The 20,401-nt window shown below is 35.2% G+C and overlaps 1 protein-coding gene across 4 annotated transcripts in view; it reads right to left on the bottom strand.

Annotated features, from left to right (window-relative positions):
• Positions 1-1,187: 1,187 nt before the first annotated feature.
• ZC3H14 (zinc finger CCCH-type containing 14) overlaps positions 1,188-20,401 on the bottom strand; it is a 54,084-nt gene continuing 34,870 nt past the window's right edge. Inside the window, exons 10-17 of one of the 4 annotated variants that reach the window (XM_069092393.1) lie at positions 15,114-15,188; positions 14,012-14,171; positions 13,145-13,377; positions 9,659-9,779; positions 4,658-4,794; positions 4,066-4,157; positions 1,989-2,095; positions 1,188-1,470 (exon numbers count right to left, since the gene is read on the bottom strand). In XM_069092393.1, the coding sequence (XP_068948494.1) occupies positions 1,464-1,470; positions 1,989-2,095; positions 4,066-4,157; positions 4,658-4,794; positions 9,659-9,779; positions 13,145-13,377; positions 14,012-14,171; positions 15,114-15,188 (932 nt within the window). In that variant the 3' untranslated portion in view covers positions 1,188-1,463. The remainder of the gene's footprint in view (positions 1,471-1,988; positions 2,096-4,065; positions 4,158-4,657; positions 4,795-9,658; positions 9,780-13,144; positions 13,378-14,011; positions 14,172-15,113; positions 15,189-20,401) is intronic. The other 3 variants (XM_069092394.1, XM_069092395.1, XM_069092396.1) reach the window with 3 other exon arrangements.

Genomic DNA, 20,401 nt, shown 5'->3' with positions numbered 1-20,401 from the left:
TTTTAGTCCGCTTTTCCTTTCCTATTAAATCATGTCTTTAGAATCAGCATAGCAATTCTAACTTTTCTCCATTTTGTGAAACAAGGAAGTTTCTAAAAGTCTATTAAATAGTAATTTGTTCACTCTCTTTAGGATGCACCAAGCCAGTATCTTATCTAAACAACTCAACAGTTGGAAAACAGATTATGAAAAATTTTAACCCTTTTTAAGTTCTTGCCTTCTATTCAGATTGAAAATCAATGTTTCTATCTCCTTCAACTGAAAAGGAATGTTCTTCAAAGCCAAGAACTGCAACTTTTACATTGTTTCATTCTGATGTATAACAAGCTTTGCTTTTAACCAAATTGACCTTTTTTTTCCTATATGTTAACTGGCCCCAAAGACACAGTCATACTTAACATGTGAGGGATATTTTTTAATGTGTTCCTCTTAATCCATTTGGGTATTTAATCCTTTAATTAACTTCATAGTCCTGTAATTTTAAAATGCATAATTCAGATCTGCTTTGTAAAAACAAAACCTGCAAGTATGCTGTCCACACAATTTTAATTTCCTGGTGTGTTGATTTTTCATAATGTGAAGATATATGTATAACTATATATTTGTTAAAGCAGAGTTTAACTTGTGTAGCAACTGTTTTATGATGTCCTGTGTATATAATACTTGTAAAAATTCTTTTTTGTATATTTTTGTGAAAATGTCATTCTCCAGAAGATTTACTGAAAAAACCATATGTAACTTAATAGTAAATGAAACATTTTAAAAAACTTCACATTGTACACATTTTTGCAGTTACCATTCTAAATGTTTTACTCAAAACAAAAATAGCCTTCCCTTCTATTTTTTTAGTCACAAATTTGCTATGGAAAAAAAAAACTCAGGTAAGTGGACATTTGACTTTCAAAAACACCTTCCAAGGCAAAGAGGCAGTGTATTTAAACTGCAAACTCTACATCTATTTCCATGCTTTTCAAAATGGAAAAAAAATCACTTGATGTTCCCCCAGTACTATTTTTATTCTTAGTATTCCCCTGCTCATTTCAAACTGGTTAGGACAATTGTATTTATGTACATAGCACTAATATAGGCCTCATAAAATGATACAGTCTTTTAATTACTTTAGGTAACACCACACTCAGATTCTAATTTTATAAACACTGGGAATCAAAGTAGCAGGATACAAACCATGCCTCAAAATGTTTTAATGGAATTTAAAGTAAGTTTTTTTTCCTTACATACTGACTTCTCTTCATAGTAAAAAACCCATGTTAAAACTTTTACACTTAATAAAACATACAAATTTGAAAAATTAGACACTTCAAATAGGCAACAAACTTCATATTATGAAAACAATATATTCCAAGTTCAAAAGATCTGATAAATTTGTAGAATGTCTTTTCACCAGTAGAGTTCAAAGATGGGAATTTTAAAATCCATGATCTTCTAGCTACTATGTCTGGTTGTCATTCACTGAAAAAACAGAAACACACAAATTATTGCTATGTGTTCATATGTAGCTTTACCATTTTTCCCTTTTCAGGAATCTAGTGTAAATAATTGCTTTTGAAGTCTGGATAAACCATAGCTTATTCAATTTTTAAGGCATCTGTTATATGAGAATAAGATAGCACAAAAAAGTGAATTCTCAGAACCAACATATCTAACTTGGCTACTAACTCTAAAAAGGTCTGGATAAACAGGAAAATGACTGACTTTGTTTTAATTCTTCCTGACAAACTTTGAAATGATTTATAAGCTCCTCAAAATGTACTAGGCATTTAACAAATACCTGAAATGAAATGGGAAATTACTTAGGCCTCTAACTGGAATAAAATTAAAAGATTCATTTGAAAAGATCTCTCAGCCTTGAGTTAAGAGTAACCCAGAGAACGAAAAAACAAACAAAGAAAAAACAGCAAACTGGTGGTCCTCCTGACTCTTAGCCCAACACTCCTTACACTCTCTGAAGACTATCATTTTGATTTTACCTGGTTTGAGGTCGAGTCCATTTCAAGGCATGACGTGGTGGCACAGTAATTGCTGGATGGTAAAATGTGCAGTCAGGTCTCGTACACTGAGTGTTAAATCTACAGTGCTAAAGACAAAAGGTTTTTATTTTTAAATTGACTTTGTCAGTATGTAAAAATTTAATGTGAAAAGACCTGGCCCATAAAATTCTCATCCTTGCCCATGAATATCAAAGAACTAAAGCAAAGTATCAAATATTAGTGCTATGGGGTCAATGGTTTTTATTTTAATTTCTTATCTCATACTTTCATGTGTGATTTATAACAATGAAGACATGGAAAAATATGCATTGAATCATTCTATGCCTGGTACATAGTAGGAGCTTAATAAATGATAACTGAAGGTCTAGGCTCTTAATCCTATGACAAACAAAACTTTCCATTAAGGGAAAAAAAGTGCTAATATTTTTAATTATATGTAGTACATATTTTCTTTGCTTTGAAGACAAAATAAAATTTAAAACAATTTGTAATTTTTGTTAGTAAATTAAATATCCTCCTGGGCCAGGCATACCAGTTGGTCCAAACTACAAATTGACGGTGTCTTTTTAGTAGGGTTGAGAGCTAAAGGGGAGCCTCTAGAGATAATCTAAACAACTCTTCATTTTGTAGATGAAGAAACTGGGCTTGTATCTAAGTATGAGACAGCTGTTTACTGAACAATGAAAGAAAACTCATTACAAGAAATTTAGGTGGGCCAGTTACTAACATTACCATCTTGGATAGAAAGGCATACTGGCCTTTGTTAACACTGCCCAACCAGTATTACTATGACCAAATTCAAATGTAACAACACTGGAGGATCTCTACCCTTATGCTAATCCAGCCAATAACAAAATAGGTTGGTGCTACACAGACCTACAGGAGGTTATCCCACATCATCAACCTTTAAGTATCCAGTCACAGAAAACTCTATTTGATCCTTCTACACATTTCTCCCTTCCTTTATGATATATAAATTTTGGGTCCTCCACCCTAGATGTAGATGTCACATTTATATAGCTGTATTTTCTATTATTTTCCCCTAATTTCATGAACCCCATTAATGTTTATGAGGAGTATTACTGTAAGAGTTAAATTCTACCTCTTGGTTCTTGCCTAGGTGAGGTATGCTTTTCCCCAGGCACACAAAAACAAGGAAACAGGGCAGAAAGTTGTACTGGAAAAAGGTCACATCCAAAACTCACTGCTAGTCAGTCTACTCACTAAAGTGATGTTACAAAAAGTAAGGCAGCTAAGAGTAAAATGGGTTCAAGGCCCATTCTATCTGTGAGATATTTTTCTTATAGCAACAAATTGGATTCTATGTAAATAAAGGCTCCACAGTTTCAGACCACTGTCTAAACAATAAATAGTATACTAACCAGGCATAGATAGATGCAAGCTACTGGATTTGAGACAAATAAAAGTTGAATGAAAAGAACATGATTACAAAATAGTCAATAATTTACTGCTAAAAGCTATAAGCAATTCCATTAGCTTCAAAGTCTCCAAAACAAATGCTTCTGATGACGGGATTCATGTTCTCTGTGATAAGTAGTAACTAGGAGACCTAGCAGAGGTATCAGAGCCATAGTTTGCAACTCATAGGCAAAGCATCTCTATTTAAACCACTATCTTTCACCTCCGACGACATGGAAGATCTAGAGTTCTTTGTGAAATGATGCATCAGTAAAATTAAGACATGAGAGAACCCTAAAAAGCAAATGTATACCTAACTTTAATCTCCACATTAAAAGGTTTGAGCCATGTCACATTCAAAGAGCAAGAAAATGTTTAAGGGCTAAAAAGGCCAAGAAAACATTAAGCATTTGACATAATGTCAACTAAGAAGTGACGGTAAACATTTTGAATAATTTTGTTAGAACAAAGGCAGTAGAGAACTCTCTCTAATCAAAACAGTAATTGATAATTCTGGGTGTTAATTTCATTCATTCTTGAATGTCTCAAAATTAAGGGATTATTCCTAAGTAATTCTTTTACCAAAATGAATTATTTTTAAAAAATCTATCTCAAACAAAAGGAGTACATAGCTTACTTTTGGATGATAGAAGGGACATTCCATTTTCTTACAAGCAGGGAAGTAACGGCAAAGCTGACTACTGGAAGATGTTGGTGTTGGCGTTGGTGCTGTTAATAAGAATTCAGGATAGACTAATGAAATTTGTAATTAACTCAATTTTTAATGGACAATTTTTAAACTAAAATAGACTTTTTTAATCACCAAGACAAACGTAGCTTCTAAAAATTAGCAAGCTTTAAATTTTTATTAAAATTGACTTAAAAATGCTCTAGCATAGGTTACCCCTGATTTATTCTTCCAAAGCTGACTGAATCGGTCCCTTTAAATATATAATACTATTTCATTAAGCGTTTCTTAGAATGCAGGATATCAATGAAATAGGGTAATTAGAACACACCATTACACAGAAATGGGAAAATGATTCTTAAAATGTACTTGCTTTAAACACACATGCAATGCACATGCACACAATTAATATTGATACTAACTCAGACATGCTTTATTCCATCCAAAAAACCTCCAACCAAAATGAAACCTAAGCCAGATACCATATTATCTCATAGAACTGCCCAGAAATTCCAAATGGCAACATGCAAAAGTTACTAACCTGGTTTGGGAGGCAGCACTGGGATTCGTCTACTGGCATGAGTGTAGGGACAATCTGGTTTAGTACATTTTGCATCATATTTACAGTTTGGATGAATAAACAAGCATTTTTCAGCAAATTTACAATTGGGAAAGGCTCTGAAAAAAGAAGAAATGAATACTATTCAGTACAGATATCCCTTCTTGGTGTATTATGAAAGTTACTTTGAAGGGGAATCAAACTTTTTTCCACTTTGAGAAATAGATGAACAACATATATGACAAATGAAGCAACATTTAATATAAGATACGAGATCTTTTCTTTGTATATTGCTTGTATAAGTGTATTTTTAAAACCTTGACATTTAAGGATAATAATACTTATTTACTTAGAATCAGCTAATCCAAATAAACTGTATTTTCTAGATAACTAGTATAAATTTCAGCAAACAGCACAGTGAATAGAGACCCAACCATAGTGAAGAAAACCTGGGTCCTGTTTCTGATGCTTATTGTACTGAGTGAACCTGGGCAAACCACTTAGTTTCTCAATGCCCCAGGCAGAACCTCTAAGATTCTACATTGCAAAACTGGTACTGATCTACAATTCAGTTTCCTTATTAGGAGGAATTCCCTACACCAATAAAATCAAAAGATCCAATCTCCTCCCTTCCCCCACAAAAACAGTATCAAAATTTTACTTTAATCATTAAAAATATCTAAAACATATTACATGCTTTATCTCTAAGTAAACTAGGTAATCTGAACATAATTTAGCCTTGTCTTGAAGATTCTAGGTGACAAAAAATCAAAACAAGACTGTAGTATGTCCTATTCAAACTTCCCAAAATGTACCCAAATGTTACTACTGTGTTCTCCTAGAAACTGAATCATCATAATAACACATTCAATTCAAAACCACAAAGAGCTACACACCATAGAACAAAGGCTTTAATTTTTTTTTCCACTAAAATACATATACATTTATAAATGTTCCTAAGAGCTGCCAACCATTAATACTGGCTCTGGCTTTAATAATTATTTTATACTGTAGACCAGGGATAGGCAAAGTATGCCTGGCCATGTCCTGTCTTTGTAAGGTAAGTGAGCTAAGAATGACACATACATTTTAAAATAAAGTTTTGTTATATTTTAAAGTATAAAAACCATTCTTGGTTTATTGGCTGTACAAATTGTCAGACTATATAGTTAGCTGATTCCTGCTGTAGACAAATGAAGATAGTATGGTCAGTCTAGGAACTGCCCTGAATCTTGCTAGTTAAAAAAAAAAAATTAGTCACCTTTACTCATAAAAGTAGAATGGGTAATGTGTGGCTAACCCATAAAAGATGTTCAAGTGTCATTCTTCAGAAATTTTGAAGCAAAAGCTGTCAAAGCAGCTTTGTTTCTGATAAATTTTCTCATCTGTCATAAAAGTTGCTTCTTCATGGTTGCGATCAGACTCCTCTGAAATTATTAATAGCATTCAAAACAGCATTTCTATATAACCAATTCAATAAAGTTACAGTTATTCATCAACTTCAATCCATTCTTTTAGGTCCATTTCATTTGCACTACATTTGTTGAGGGGTTTTGAAAGAAGTATCTTTCTTCCTATAATTTGTGGTAGGTGTTCTTAATTATATGACATTTCTGAAAAGACATTGTCATAGTTTTCTCCAAATGTCAATATCTGACTTGTTTAAAAAAATATTCCAGGCACAATCAACATTAAAAATGCCTCTTTAAATGTATTAACTTTTAAGTCCCATATTATATAGTGCCTACGAATCAAACCACGAAATAGCTTCAGTTTAAAAACATTTCATATTCTCAGTAACACTCCATTCCAAGTGTTGAAATCAGGGGAATATAGAAAAGCATAAAGATATATTTAGTAGATGCTTAACTGTTTTTTCTTTGACCTGGAAGTTCTTGATTTTGGCTATGACAACTCATGGTGTTTTCAAATTTTTTTTTAGGAGGTGGACTATATTTTAAGTTTGCTCTCTAGTTCTGATCTGAGAAGTTTCATGATTTCTTGAAATATTCCAGCTTTTTTAGTTTGGTCATGGTTTTCAAGGAGTTAGGTGATTATTAAATTATTTCTCCTCAAACTATTTTCTAGGTCAATTATTTTTGTTAACTAATATCTTAGATGTTCTCCCTTTTCAGTCTTTTAACTTTGTTCTAGTATTTCTTGTGTCACCGAATCAATGAATTCTATTTGTTTTATTCTTTTTTAGGGAGTCTGTTATTTGGGCTTATTTTTCGCCTTATATCCTAGGCTATTTCTCCTCACTTTTCCTTCAATATTCCTAATTTCATTTTTCAATCTCTTGCTTCATTTCTTCCAACAAATCTTGGGGTCTGTGGCTAAGCCATTTTTTTTTTAAGGTTCAACTTCTATTTATTTTTTCTGTTTGTTTTTTGGAGGGCAAATGGGGTTAAGTGACTTGCCCAAAGTCACACAGCTAGTAAGTATGTCAAGTGTCTGAGGCCAGATTTGAACTCAGGTCCTCCTGACTCTAGGGCCATTGCTCTATTCACTAGCTGCCCCTCAACTTCTGTTTATTGTGTAGTAACCATTTCTGGGCTTAACACCTGGGTTTTTTTTTCCTTCCTTTTTAAAGTTCAATTTGATTTTATTTCCAGTTATGAATTCTCTCCTTCTCCCTTGGCCACTCTGAGTCTATATGGAGGTGTGTAGCATGTTTCACCATAACCCCTAGAACTGTGATCAAAGTTCTTAAGTCTTTCAAAGTTGTTTATTTTTTCACTATTGTTATTGTATAAATTGTTCTCCTGGTTCTGCTTACTTCACTTTGAGTTGGTTCATACAAATCTTTCCATGTTTTAGTATTTCTTCATTATGTCCAGTTTTCTTCTTTTACTCAACTCTAGCCTCACAGTTCCTGGAATGAGACTTTGTGCCAAGTTCAGACTCCTACCCCTTCCCATATTCTTGGAAGTAGCTGACAGGTATTGCTCAGACAGTAACCGCGAAGTTGAATGCCACTGGCCTGTGACATCTCTGGATGGCTTGGCTAGGACCAGACTCTATCCTCTACCACAACCTTTGATTGTGGTCTCCATCTCCTGGTGGCCCAATATAGGAACTGGCCTTGGCCCCTTCTCTGTTGCCTTCTTCTTCAGCAATCATTAACCAGGAGTTGGCTCCAATCCCATGTGCTGCCCTAACAGGCCTGAGACTGGATGTCAGAGGTCATTCTGGTGGGCCCTCCCTAAGTGCAGGGCAACCCATGACACACTATTTTTCTCCCTAGACCAGGGGTTTTTAAATTGGGGTCCATGAACTTGCTTAATATTTTCATAACCATTTCAATACAATTTTCTTTTGTAATCTTATGTATTTTATTTTATGCATTTAAAAACATTTTTCTGATAAAGGGTACAGTAGCTACCAGACTGCCAAAGGGGTCCATGCCACAAATCACCAAAAACCTAACAAACCACCGCCCTAGGCACTTACCCAATTGGAACTAACCCTAGTCCCTTGCTATGGCTCTGACAGGACTACAAGATTTGGCTCTCTTGGAGAGCCCCTAAGCCCTGGCTAGCTTGTCCCTTACTATAAATACCTCCAACAGGCAAAGGCCAAAATCCTGCCAGCTTCAGGCCCCACTTACTAAATGACTGGGCTAAATACCAGCCACTGGATGTGACCTTGAGGCATCAAGCCATCTTCTTGTGCTGGATAAAGATCGAAGATGAAGGACCTTGCTGGTGTTTCCCTTTGGTCTTGTCAAGGACTAGGGTTCAGCAGGATCCTTCACAATACCATTTTAAAGTCCTAACCCTACTTTCTCTCAAAGCAGTTTATGTACCTGACTAGCAAAAAGAATAGTTATGCCCTGAGAAGAGCATACACATCAAAAACACTAAAAACAAACAACTAGGAGTGGCTAGGTTGGAGCAGTAAATAGAGCACTGGCCTTGGAGTCAGGAGGACCTGAGTTCAAATCCAGCCTTGGACACTTAACACTTACTATCCTTGTGACCTTGGGCAAGTCACTTAACCCCAGTTGCCTTGCCCTCAAAAAAATAAATAAATAAAAACAACTTTTAAAAGACTTAAGAACTAGGATCAATTAAATGACCAACCACAATTCCAAAGGATCAATGATGAAGCCTGCTACTGACACTCCTGAGAGGCAATGGACTCAAGAGACAGAATAAGACATGTTTTCTGGACAGGGCGAATATAAGTCCTTGTTTTGCTTGACAATGAACATCTATTACAAAAGTTTTTCTTTTCATTTTTTAGGGGGGGATGGGTTTGAGAGGGAATGAAAATAAATGGGTTAACTGCAAAGTAAAATCTAAAAATCCCAAAAGAATAAAGACATTACCCTAAAGAAAGGTAATAATAGTACAATGGTATTTCATTAAAGTTATAAAAAGGCATTTTTAAAACTGAATACCCTCTTTTGAATTGAGCAGGAGAACTTTCTAATGAAAAATAGATCTAGATATTGAATCTACAAAGCAAAAATTGTAGGGAGTACACCAATACTGGGTAATATTCCAAACTTCTCAGAACAAAAAAATCTACTAAAAGCTTGTCAGTAAGCTTGTTCCACAATGAACTAGGCTAGTAAAGAAAGCTTCAGCTGAAGGCCAGTGTTTCCTCATTATTTTATTCAATACAGGCAGCTTTTATTAATAAGGACCTTAGTTATTATTAGGTACTTAGAGAAAAATTTCAGTGCCTTCAAAATCTGTCCAACCGAATACAGGAAAAGATACACAAACTGTGGCAGTTATTGATCTCACCAAAGCTAACAAGGTCTTTTCAAAGACAAAGCCAGAAATCTCAGTGTATTTTTACCATATTTAAACATTGGTCAGTAAGCTTCTCCAAAAAGGATGCAAAGCTTATCTATGTCCTGCACGTGGCCTGACACATCCCACTACCTAACTATAGCCTGACCCCACATTAAACAGTATCTCAGCCAGGACTGAGGTAGAAATGAGGATGAATTGGTTTTGTACCACTTACTTGCAGGATGAAGTTGGATGGTGATAAGCACATTCATCCCCATTTTTGCAGGCAGGCCAGTACTTGCAGCGCTCTGGCAGTTTCTCTGGTTTCTGTGTGATACTCAATTCACTCATCTCAGCTGTGAAAAGAAGAAGACTCAACAAGTGTCTTATTACAGATTTTTTTAAATGCCACAAATTGTCCAACTCTTATCAATTCTGGCAATAACATTTAACAAGAAAAGATTCTAAGGAAATATGTATTTGTAACCATGAGAAACCAAGAGTATGATGACCTGGCTGCACCCAAAGTTCCTAGGTTAAATGCAACACTAAAAAGGGGAGCAAAGGAGGTATAATGAATTGCCATGTCTCATTTAGAGTATATCTTTCTTTAGTGGTAATTACACACTGTAGTTACCCAATGTTACAGTAAATCCAAATTCTATCAACCACAATAAGAGAATCCAGTGCAAACCCCATCATAACTATCACAAAACCACTACCACTATATGCCCTCACCTCTGCCCCAACACATACAACATCTTTACAACACATCAAAATCATATTGTTAAGGGGCGGCCAGGTAGCACAGCAAGTAAGAGCACCGGCTCCAGTGTTGAGAAGACCTGGAGATCGAATCCCGGGCTCAGACACTTAGCACCCACCCAGAAACACCTGGCCGTGTAACCTTGAGCAAGTTACTTAACCCCAATTGCTTAGGGGCGGCCAGGTGGCTCAGCGAGTAAGAGTACCGGCTCCAGTGTTGGGACGACCTGGAGATCGAATCCTGGGCTCGGACACTCAGCACCACACCCAGAAACAACTGGCCGTGTAACCTTGAGCAAGTTACTTAACCCTGATTGCTTAAAAAAAAAAAAAGAGAGAGAGAGAAAAAAAATCATATTGTTAGTGGTCATAGGGACTTCCAACTCTGGGGACAGAAGACTCCTATGTCCAACAGATAATCTGAAACAGAGCTAGAGAAAGAATTTCACCTCTCAGTATTTGGAACAGAATTGTTTGACCCCTCTTGAAGGCAGAGATGAAAATCAAAACAATTATAACAAGGCCTTAAAAATAAAAGAAGAAATGCACCACCGTTCTTTTTTTTGGAAAAGAAGGTGATTAGGAGAATGGATTAATAACGCAGGCTCTCATACATGGTTACTGTCTGTTGGCTTTGCTTATTAACCTTTTCTTTGTAGTAGGGAAGACTCCCAGGGGTGGGAGGTAGCAACAGCATATCCAGAAAGGACAATGATAGAAACAGAAAAAGCACCAAGTAATTTTTAATACATTATGGCAGGGAACTGTGTTCCCTTCTTATGAGAGATAAAGGAATTGGGAAGTAAAATAGAAGTCTTTCTTCTACTCTTCATGAGCGGAGTCAGAGAAGAAACAAAAGACAATATAATAGAACATATCCAAGTGCTTTTTGACTAGAAAATTAAAGTTTATCAGTATTTGAGGGTAACTTTCAAGAGAAATTACACTAGACTTCTTTGTATTTGATAGGATTGTCAAGCTATGCCAGAGATGACTAGCTTTCCCTGGGTAACTTTTTATTTTTTATTATCTTCCATAAAATGCTCCTTTTGCAGGCTTCACTAGATTAATGTTATTTTCTATAAATGTCCATTTCTATTGGAAATGAATGAATATTCTATATTCAGTGTAGGTAACACTGCTGCCTTTATTGGTGTGCATCAAACTGTGTGGAATTTACATATCCAACATCATGGGCATGTGCAAGTCTCCCAATTTTCCCAGAGTTGCCAACTTAAACATTCAGCATGCTGCAATTCCACAAGGCAAAGAAAAATACTGTGCCTTGAACAAAAAGAGTTTGAGAACCACTGATATAGTAGTATCTGCCATGACAGAAAACTGAGCTGTCCTGAAGAAACCACACTGATGACAAATGAGGAGTTGTGCTTGAAAGAGAGAGGCAGGGAGTCCCACATTCCTAACATTCATCTATATTAACTCTTTCATGACTGATACTTAAAAACACCATTATCATTATACTCTACATACACATAAGCAAATTGCTATGCTTCTTTCAATGTTGAATGTAGCAGGATGTTTCCTGAAAAAATAGAAGGCATAAAATCTACAGCTACATTTAAAGGAATTATTTAGGAACTTTTCAGAAACAGCATCCAATATTAAGCTATTCTCAAGGACTAATACATGGCAAAAAGTGTCTTTTTTATTTCAGCTTAAGCCTCAAGTAAATATCAGACCTTCACACATCTTAACACCTTAAAAAAATAAAATCCCTATTGCTCCCTTCTACTTTTGACTGTAAGAGGCTTAACATTTAGATAATGCTACCTTTAACTTTTATAGAAAATTCCTACTACTGGACTTTTTATTTACTCTACCTTCCATGACAATTACTAACAGTCTAATCATGATTTCCCAATGCAATCACAAAAGATATCCTAAGATGTATATGTTAAAAGCCACAATAAATTGCTTCATTTAAATACAGATTCTTATGATCCAGATTCACAAAACTTTAGAGTTAGAAAGGGCCTCAGAGGTCACCTAGTTCAACTCACACCTGAAAGAACTATCTACTTTCTACAAGTAGTCATCTATCATCCATTAAAATACCTCTAATGGGGTGGGGAGGAGGGCCCCTTGGGGAGACAAAACACTACCAATAACAGCCAATTCCAATTTTTCAGCTTTGGGGGTACATTTTTTGAGCAATCAACTAATTTTCATATACATACTACGAAGTAACTCATTTTACAGTTAATTCCTCCAAATCCACAATTTTTAAAATCTTCATTATTTTCAGGATTCAGTAATTATTTCCCTATCACAGGATTATTTATAAATCTTTAGGAAGTTTGGAGAGCTTGACTACCATTCTCTCTGATCAGGATGGAAATTTTTAATAGTTAAGTTGTTGCTACTAGATATACTAGGTCAGAGGACAAGCTAGTAATGATGATAAACATTCACCTACCTGAAAGAAAAGGAGTGGACAAGAAATCTATTATTACATGCAACCTTATACACTATCTCTTTTTGATGCTTTAATTGTTATGGTTTCCTAACCAGAACTAGTAAGCAACAAACCTCTAACACAAAGAGTTTCGCTGCTATAAGCAACAAAAGGGCCAATCCTTTAATTGCCAGGGAAATTGACAAGTTTATGGAAATATATCAATTTATCATTTCTTAAAAAAAAAAAAAATCAAGAATGGCTTTTCAGACTTCAATAGGTATGGCAAACTATTCTAGTTTAAACATTCAAAATATTAGAGTATATTTGGATTTTATGCGGGTATTTTCCTTTTTCACACTAGATGGTCTTATCTACAAAACTTAGAGAAAAAAAGTCAGAATCTGTATTTCCCTAATAAAACCCTTTTGGCAGAGAGTGAAAGGATGCTCTTTGTACATACACAAGAATATTTTAAATCAAAAGATTTTCTTCACAGGAAATTTCCCTCTAAAAAGATGATCTGAATTTCAAACACACCATTTGAAAGCCTACCATCTGGGTCATCGAGCTGCCTGCTCATCAACTGGGACTGCTGGGGGCGGAGGCCCTTTAATCCCTTGACTGTGGATGCAGTTTGGTTTACTGGCTTCATTCCTTCAAAACACATGTCCTCGTCCTCTTGATCCGACATGTATCCCGGGGGGCTGGGGACACCATCCAGTGTCACTATGAACTTGGGACTTGCCGGTTTATCTGGCTGTACAAGATCTCTGCGAGACAAACAGAAAATACCATAAATTTAGAAAATGTGAACATAATTTTAAAACTGAGAATCTGCTGAGAATTTCTATTGTAAGCACTCTTCTGAACAGAACTCTCACTTGCTGAGAATGCTAACAAAAAGAAATGACTAACTAAAAGTCTTCTTTCAAGGAATATCTGTTTACTAAAGTGATTAAAAGGTACTATATTATCAGAATAATCAAAATTTGTCACTGTATTCTGTCCACTATAAGTCAGGCAACAAAAATTTATTAAGTGCTTAAAAAGTGCCAAGTACTTGGCTAAGTACTGGATAGATACAAGGAAATCTCACCCTCAAAAGTTCCTGCCTTCAAGGATTATACAATCTAATGGGGGGGTTGTTAAAAAACTTGTGCAACATAAATACATATAGTTACATAAATAACTAGTACAAAGGAGATGAAAGAAATCTGAAAGGGGAAGGACAGTAGCAACTATGGGGACTTTACATTCTAATAGGGGAAACAACATGTATACACAAGTATATATACAAAATAAAAACAAGATGGATTTAGAAGGATTTGGTAGATTTTAGGTGGCTGGGAGATCAGGAAAGCCTTCATTTAAGAGCCTTTCTTGTAATAAGAAAAAATAAACTACCGTGTTTGTATAAGGCGTCCTGAAAGAACCCGAAGGGTATCTGCAGTCTTCACTCCAGATTCCTGGTTTGGTGTTGCTACCAGTTCTTCTGACAGTTTTGGTTTCTTCAGGATAAATGATCTTGTATCTGCATGGACCATGGATTCCATGTCATAGTAATCTGACCCAAGAAAATTGGTCATAAACATATAATTATTCTTAAATACACCTGTCATTCCCAAAATCAAAGCTTTTTTAAAAGAGTTATTTGGCCATCTTTTACATAAAAGACTATTCAGTATGTATAATTGCCATTCAAAAAATGTCAAAAAAAGATAACAAATATTTAGCCAGTTAGAACATTTTTAACCTGAGGTGTAATAATGCCAATCATTCTTCCTATGGATGCTGATTATCTTCATATGGAGACAAGATTACTATCTCTTTCACAAAGTATTCAATTTCTCTTAAAAGTCCTTAGGTATCACAAGTACTTTACTAGCAGTAACTGATAGTTTAAAGATATAAAATCTCTTTAGAAAACCTGGGTAGGTTAGTTAGCAGTCCCATCATTGTTTATAGTTAATTGCTATACAAAATGTCTAGATACTGCCCTAAGACACCAAGCTCTCAGACAACACAGATCTAATTAGTCCATTTTGCAAATTTCCACTTGCAACTTACAACTTAATGCTTCTAAATGATGGGAAGTACTTCAATCCATTTCATATGTCAAACTATAAAGGGTTAGAGGATGCCCACAGAAATAAACAATAGTAAAGAGAGAAAACTAGTAAGGAAAAGGCATAATCTTCAATACAATCAACCACAAGTTGCCAATACAACCACACTGCACTTATTGCACTGTCAAACAGGTCTAATCAAAATCAGAACATCAACTGGCTAAAGAATCTGCATTTAAGTGTTCTTTTTCTATAAATGTAGCAACTTGTCATGGAAGCAGCGTCAAAAAAATATAAGCACTCAGTTTTAAATATCCTAGCTTTAGGAAAAGGTAAAAGACCTAGACTCTAAGGCTCAACACATGCATACACACAAAAGAAAGCACATACCATCTGAAAACTACACAGTACCACAAAGGAAATTTAAAGCCATTACCAACCTTGACTCATTTGTAAAGTTTCCTCCACTACTGGGTCAATTTGCAGTCGGGAAAACAACTGCCTTTGTTGAGCTCCTAAAGATAGCATGGATTAAAAGAAGATTTCACCAAATCTCAAAAATAATCAATACCTTCATGTTTAACTTAAAGAGAAAAGTATGTCTATGTTTTAATATAAGGTATCTTCTGATTGTAAAGCTTTAAACTAATCTGACAGTCATATTCCAACACAACACATCCATGCATCACCTGAAAGAAAGCTATACTTGGGGTTAACAGCAACACAGCAATTTAGAACACTGTTGGATTTCTTGATAGTAGAAGACCTAAAGTCAGTGTTTCAAAACTGAAAGTAATACCAAAGATAGAAAAGAGGAAGGTCACAGACCCATTCCAAAGCGATTTCAGAAAATGGAGCTGTGGGGGCACCAAAATGAGCTAAATGCTGACACAGAGAGCAAGGTGCAAGATATATGAAAAGTATGAACCAGTAATCTAACTCCTTGGACTTTCCCCCTCAATCCACCTGTAAATTATTTAGAGAGAATAAAGACATGAAAATTGAAGCACTCCAAATAGCTACCTGGGTCATGTCAGCCTTCTGCTACAAATGAGGTGGAAAATGAAAAAGTTTTAAGAATTAGTATTTAGAATTTAGGATTAGTATTATAATTCAGTATTCAAGATTCAGTATTTGGGTATTCCATTTGCTGATGAAGTATAAAAATACCAATTACTTTAGGCTCTTATAAGAAAGGATGCAGTTTAAATTGAGTTGCTTTGCTTTCTAAATAGGCTCGTTATTTTCTAATATTCTGAGAATGTAACACTTATAGTATCATTCTCTGGGCTATATTGAAAATTTATGGAAGAGAAGTTCATATATATCTTTACTTTATCATGTCCTTGACACAACCTATAGTTATATATAAGTGCCTTGCATACAGAAGATACTGAGATACCCATTAATGATGTAAAACAAAAGCCTTTACACTCCAAAGGGGGACAAAAGGTCAGGATTGAGCAAAATGAAAAATCAGTAAGATAATTGAAAGATTTTATTGTTTTGTTAAAAGGGTTAATCTGAACTATAGATGTCAGCACAACTAATTATCTATTCTCTATGTACCAAATTTTATTGAAATTTGTTACAAGTTAAAAATATCAGAAATTGTTTTGTTTCAATATTCAAGGCGCATGATAACCTTTAGTAGAGTACCAAAGCACAGCAAAATTTGTTCAATAACTTCAAAAGTTAAAGTAGCTCAAGCAGACAAAAAATACAAAATGTCAACCAATGATTTGAAACAAAGACCCCTCTCTCTTAATTTGGGCAATTAGTATTCTTGTCCTACTAGAAAAACTAACATAAAAACTAGAAAAAAAGAGAATGGAAGTTTTTATTCCGAATATATTAAGATACTAAAACATTCCTGACAAAATGAAGTAATTGTGTAATAGCTAACAACTTTTAGGCATTAAGTTTATATTCAGATAAATACACAAAAAGATGACATTTATTTTGAAGGTTTTTTCAAATGTCTAAGCAATGTTAACACTATCCCTTCTACATCCTAGAAAAGATTATTTTGAGAAGAGAACCCACAGAGATGTTGGAATTCTAAGAATTCTAAGCTCCTATTTCATTTAACAGGATTCAGAACTGGCAAGAACCTTACTGATCAATCTAGTTCAAATTCACTTTTTACAAATAAGAAAATTAAGGCCCCATCCAAGATCACACAGATAAATAGCAAGCAAAAGGGCTGGAATTAAAACCCAGTTCCTTTTAAATCATGAAGAATTCACATTTGTTCAACAGAAATGTGTGAGAAAATAGGTCTAACTGAATTACTGCTATATCCAAAGCTGAGATCTGTGTAAGAAGATGGATACCTGAAGAATGCACTCAAGGGTTTACCTTTTTCAATGTTTCTAAGGAAGCCAATTATTTTTATGTCAGTAGTCCTTGACTGTGTTTCAAAATCTTGTAGTTTCTCTTGAAGATCTTCAAATTGCCTGTTGCATTCAGATGATGATGTTGAAAATTCATTCATTTTAACTTCCAAAGATGAAATTTTAGCTTCATTCTGTGATACTCTAACATTTAGGTCAAAAAGATTTGCTTCCACTGTTAAAACTGCTGCCTTCATGCCTTTAATTTCATTAATATCATTGGATATTTTCCTCAACAGGTGTAAAATACTATCTAGCTCATCCAGCGAACAAGAGGAACCTGCTACAGTTCCCAACTCAATTGGCCCAGGTGAGAAGAAGACTGGTGAAGATGGTGACAAGTATCTTGATGACATTTTCATAGGTTTTTCTATATCCTTTACTGTTACGTGACTTTTCTTTCAACAGTCTATTACTTTAGACTGTTTCATCAAAAGGTAAAAGCAGAGATGAAGGCTTTTACCTCAAGAGGCACTAAATTAAGTACTACATTTTAAAACCCATAATTAAGATAGTGTTATACATTTCCAGAGTCCTAAGTTAAAGTAGCTTTGAAAATGCTGTATAACAACCCACGCTAATTTTCCCTACACCTCAATGAACAAGCCCTGAAACTTAGTCCCCTGTTTCTCATGTGCTACTTTATAGCTCCCCTATAAACAATAAACCCCATTATTACATGCAAAAATACATCCTGGCTTGTGATTGGCTGAAAACAAACAATGCGACACATCAGGAATTTTCTATTATTTACCTCATGTGTCAGAAGTACTGAAGACCTAAATCAAAAATTAACTACTCTCTAATAACATTTAATATTTTACTCACCTACAGATAGAACATAATTTAAATATATATCAATGGCAAATCTTTCATTTTGGATTAGTTCTGAAGTCTGCCTTTTTTTTTTTTTAATAGATTTTGAACTATCACTCTCTCTTCAGAATTCAGGAGAGGGACAGTACCACCTCATGTTACAATCAATTCCATACAGTAATAATCTGTCATAATTGGGTTCTATTTATATAAGAAAAAAGTTATATGTTAAGATCATTCAATTTGCACATCTAAGAAAGACATGCAAACATTACATGGTCATAGAATGTTATTCTATATATACAGAACTTCCAAATCCATGAGCAATAATATCATGATAAAACAGCAGATACAAAATACTTATCATTTATGGTGGCTATCCATTAGGGGTTTTTAGTTTTTGCAACTTGTGACACTATTTTTTCTTACACAGAAGAAATCCTAGTTAATGTTATATCCAGAGTGAAGAACAACTGTGTTTCAAAGGTGTCTTCTAGTTCTAAATCCTATGAAATATGAATAAGCATGCTATATTAGTCTCACTAAAATGATAACTTTTAAACATAATCATATAGGATTTGGCACTGGAAAAGACATTGGGAGATTACCTAATCTACCAAATTAACTTATACAAATGGATAGCACCTCTTTCAAGGTTGTCACTTCAGGAGGCTGGTTCCACGTATATGTAGACTTAAGATCAGATACAGATCTTTTAACCATACTACGATTGCTCAGTGCCGGCCTACAGAGTCAGTTTGAGCCACACAAGAAAAGTAATGTCAGTACTTTACAGTGACAATGTAGGAATTATTCTTTTCAGTTTTGAGAAGTTTCATCAATGGACTACTCAACTTTTATAAAAGGGTTGGACAATATTTGGAGTTAACTATTTTTGGCAAAAATTGATCAATTTACCATGATTCTATTTTAAGAACAACGGAATGGTAAATCAGGTCTCTGTCACTACCTAGCTACTATGTAACCTTAGGAAAGGTATGGACTCTGGACAACTCAGTTTCCCCCTACCTGTAAAATTAGGAATTTGATAATAGCTTAAAAACCTGAAACCTAAATATTTTTATGACTCTGAGTCATTTTACATAACCACTGAAAATGTAAGCTAGAATATTATTTTCATAAAATTTAATTCACAAACTTATTTTTTATTTTGTTGACCCAGCAGGACCAACCTCTGTCTTACTAATGATGAAATGATTCCTTACTAATGATTCCCCATTTCTGGACTGGATATCTCAAAGGCCCTTTCAATTTCTAAAATTCTATTATTTTTGAAGACAACAGAATTGAGTAAAGGGCACTGTCTAGCCTTATTTTATATACATACATATATATGTATATATACATATTTGTACATTTATACACACAAATGTTTGTATCTTAAATTCCCTATATTCTAAGCTCCAGCCAAAGTGTATCTCTCTCTTTCCCTAACACATATTTTATGCTTTTTTGCCTTTACTGTTTTTGTTGACAACACTCCCTAATACCTGGAATGTCCTCTTCATCAAATGACTCAGCCTTATGTAGCAGCAAGCACCCCAGCATCCCCAGGGTGGCTGCCAACACAGATTCTTGGATCTGCTTTGCTAAAGGAAAGCAACTCAAAATGGGTTAACAAGCTTACTTTAATCAATCAAACATATCATTTACCTTGTTCAGGGGAAAGTCAGCACCTGGAACTTTAGAGTATACAGACAGAAGTTACAAGAAAACAGAAAAACATATCAAGCAGACAGGCCTCCAAATTGTCCAACCATTACATCCATACCAAATCACAGTTACCAGAGGGGGAAGCATCACCATCTGGGTTTTTAAAAGCTGGGGGGGGGGGGGCTCTCAACAGCTGCCCAGTCTCATCTGGTCAAATCACACAACACTTCTCAAAGTGAGCCCCAAAACAAAGTCTCACATCAGGGATTATATAGCCTTCTCCTGGGTCAGAGAATGTAACAACCCTCTGGACCCACTGCCCAATCACAAAGCACCAAGATGTGGGCATTCCTGAAAAACAAGACTCCCACCACAGGCTCCAGGTGCACTTAACCTAGGGGCAGGGAAGATCTTAAAAATTTACATTCCTATAACAAACCACTCCAAGATCTTTCTTGCCCATAGCATAGACAATTTACTTTTGAATTAGCATTAACATCTCTTAGGTCACATTTGCAAGATACATAACTAAAGTTACCAAAATGGCCACTGGGCCTTAAACAAACACAAAATACAAAGCATTATCACCTCAATTCAAAACAAGAGTCCAAATAAAGTTCTCTCGGGCAGAGGAGGGGTGTCCTTCCCCTCACACTGCTCCAGCCTCTGCTCCCAAGTTCTGAGGGGCAGTTGGGCAACAAAGCCAATAGGGTGGGGTCTGTGGCCCTTCACCTGACCCACCACAGACACAAGTCCATTCTCCCCCTGGGTCCCAAACTGTGGGATGCAGCATGGTGTATCAGCAATGCCATATTCACAATGCCTATAGAGATTACAAATAT

Source organism: Petaurus breviceps, unplaced genomic scaffold (assembly GCF_028583685.1).
Source record: "Petaurus breviceps papuanus isolate PSGF00001 unplaced genomic scaffold, PetGlider_PUasm1.0 189, whole genome shotgun sequence".
NCBI classification, from domain to species: Eukaryota; Metazoa; Chordata; class Mammalia; order Diprotodontia; family Petauridae; genus Petaurus; species Petaurus breviceps.
The sequence above is the reverse complement of the archived record's forward strand: the minus strand, read 5'-3'. Positions and strand labels throughout refer to the sequence as shown.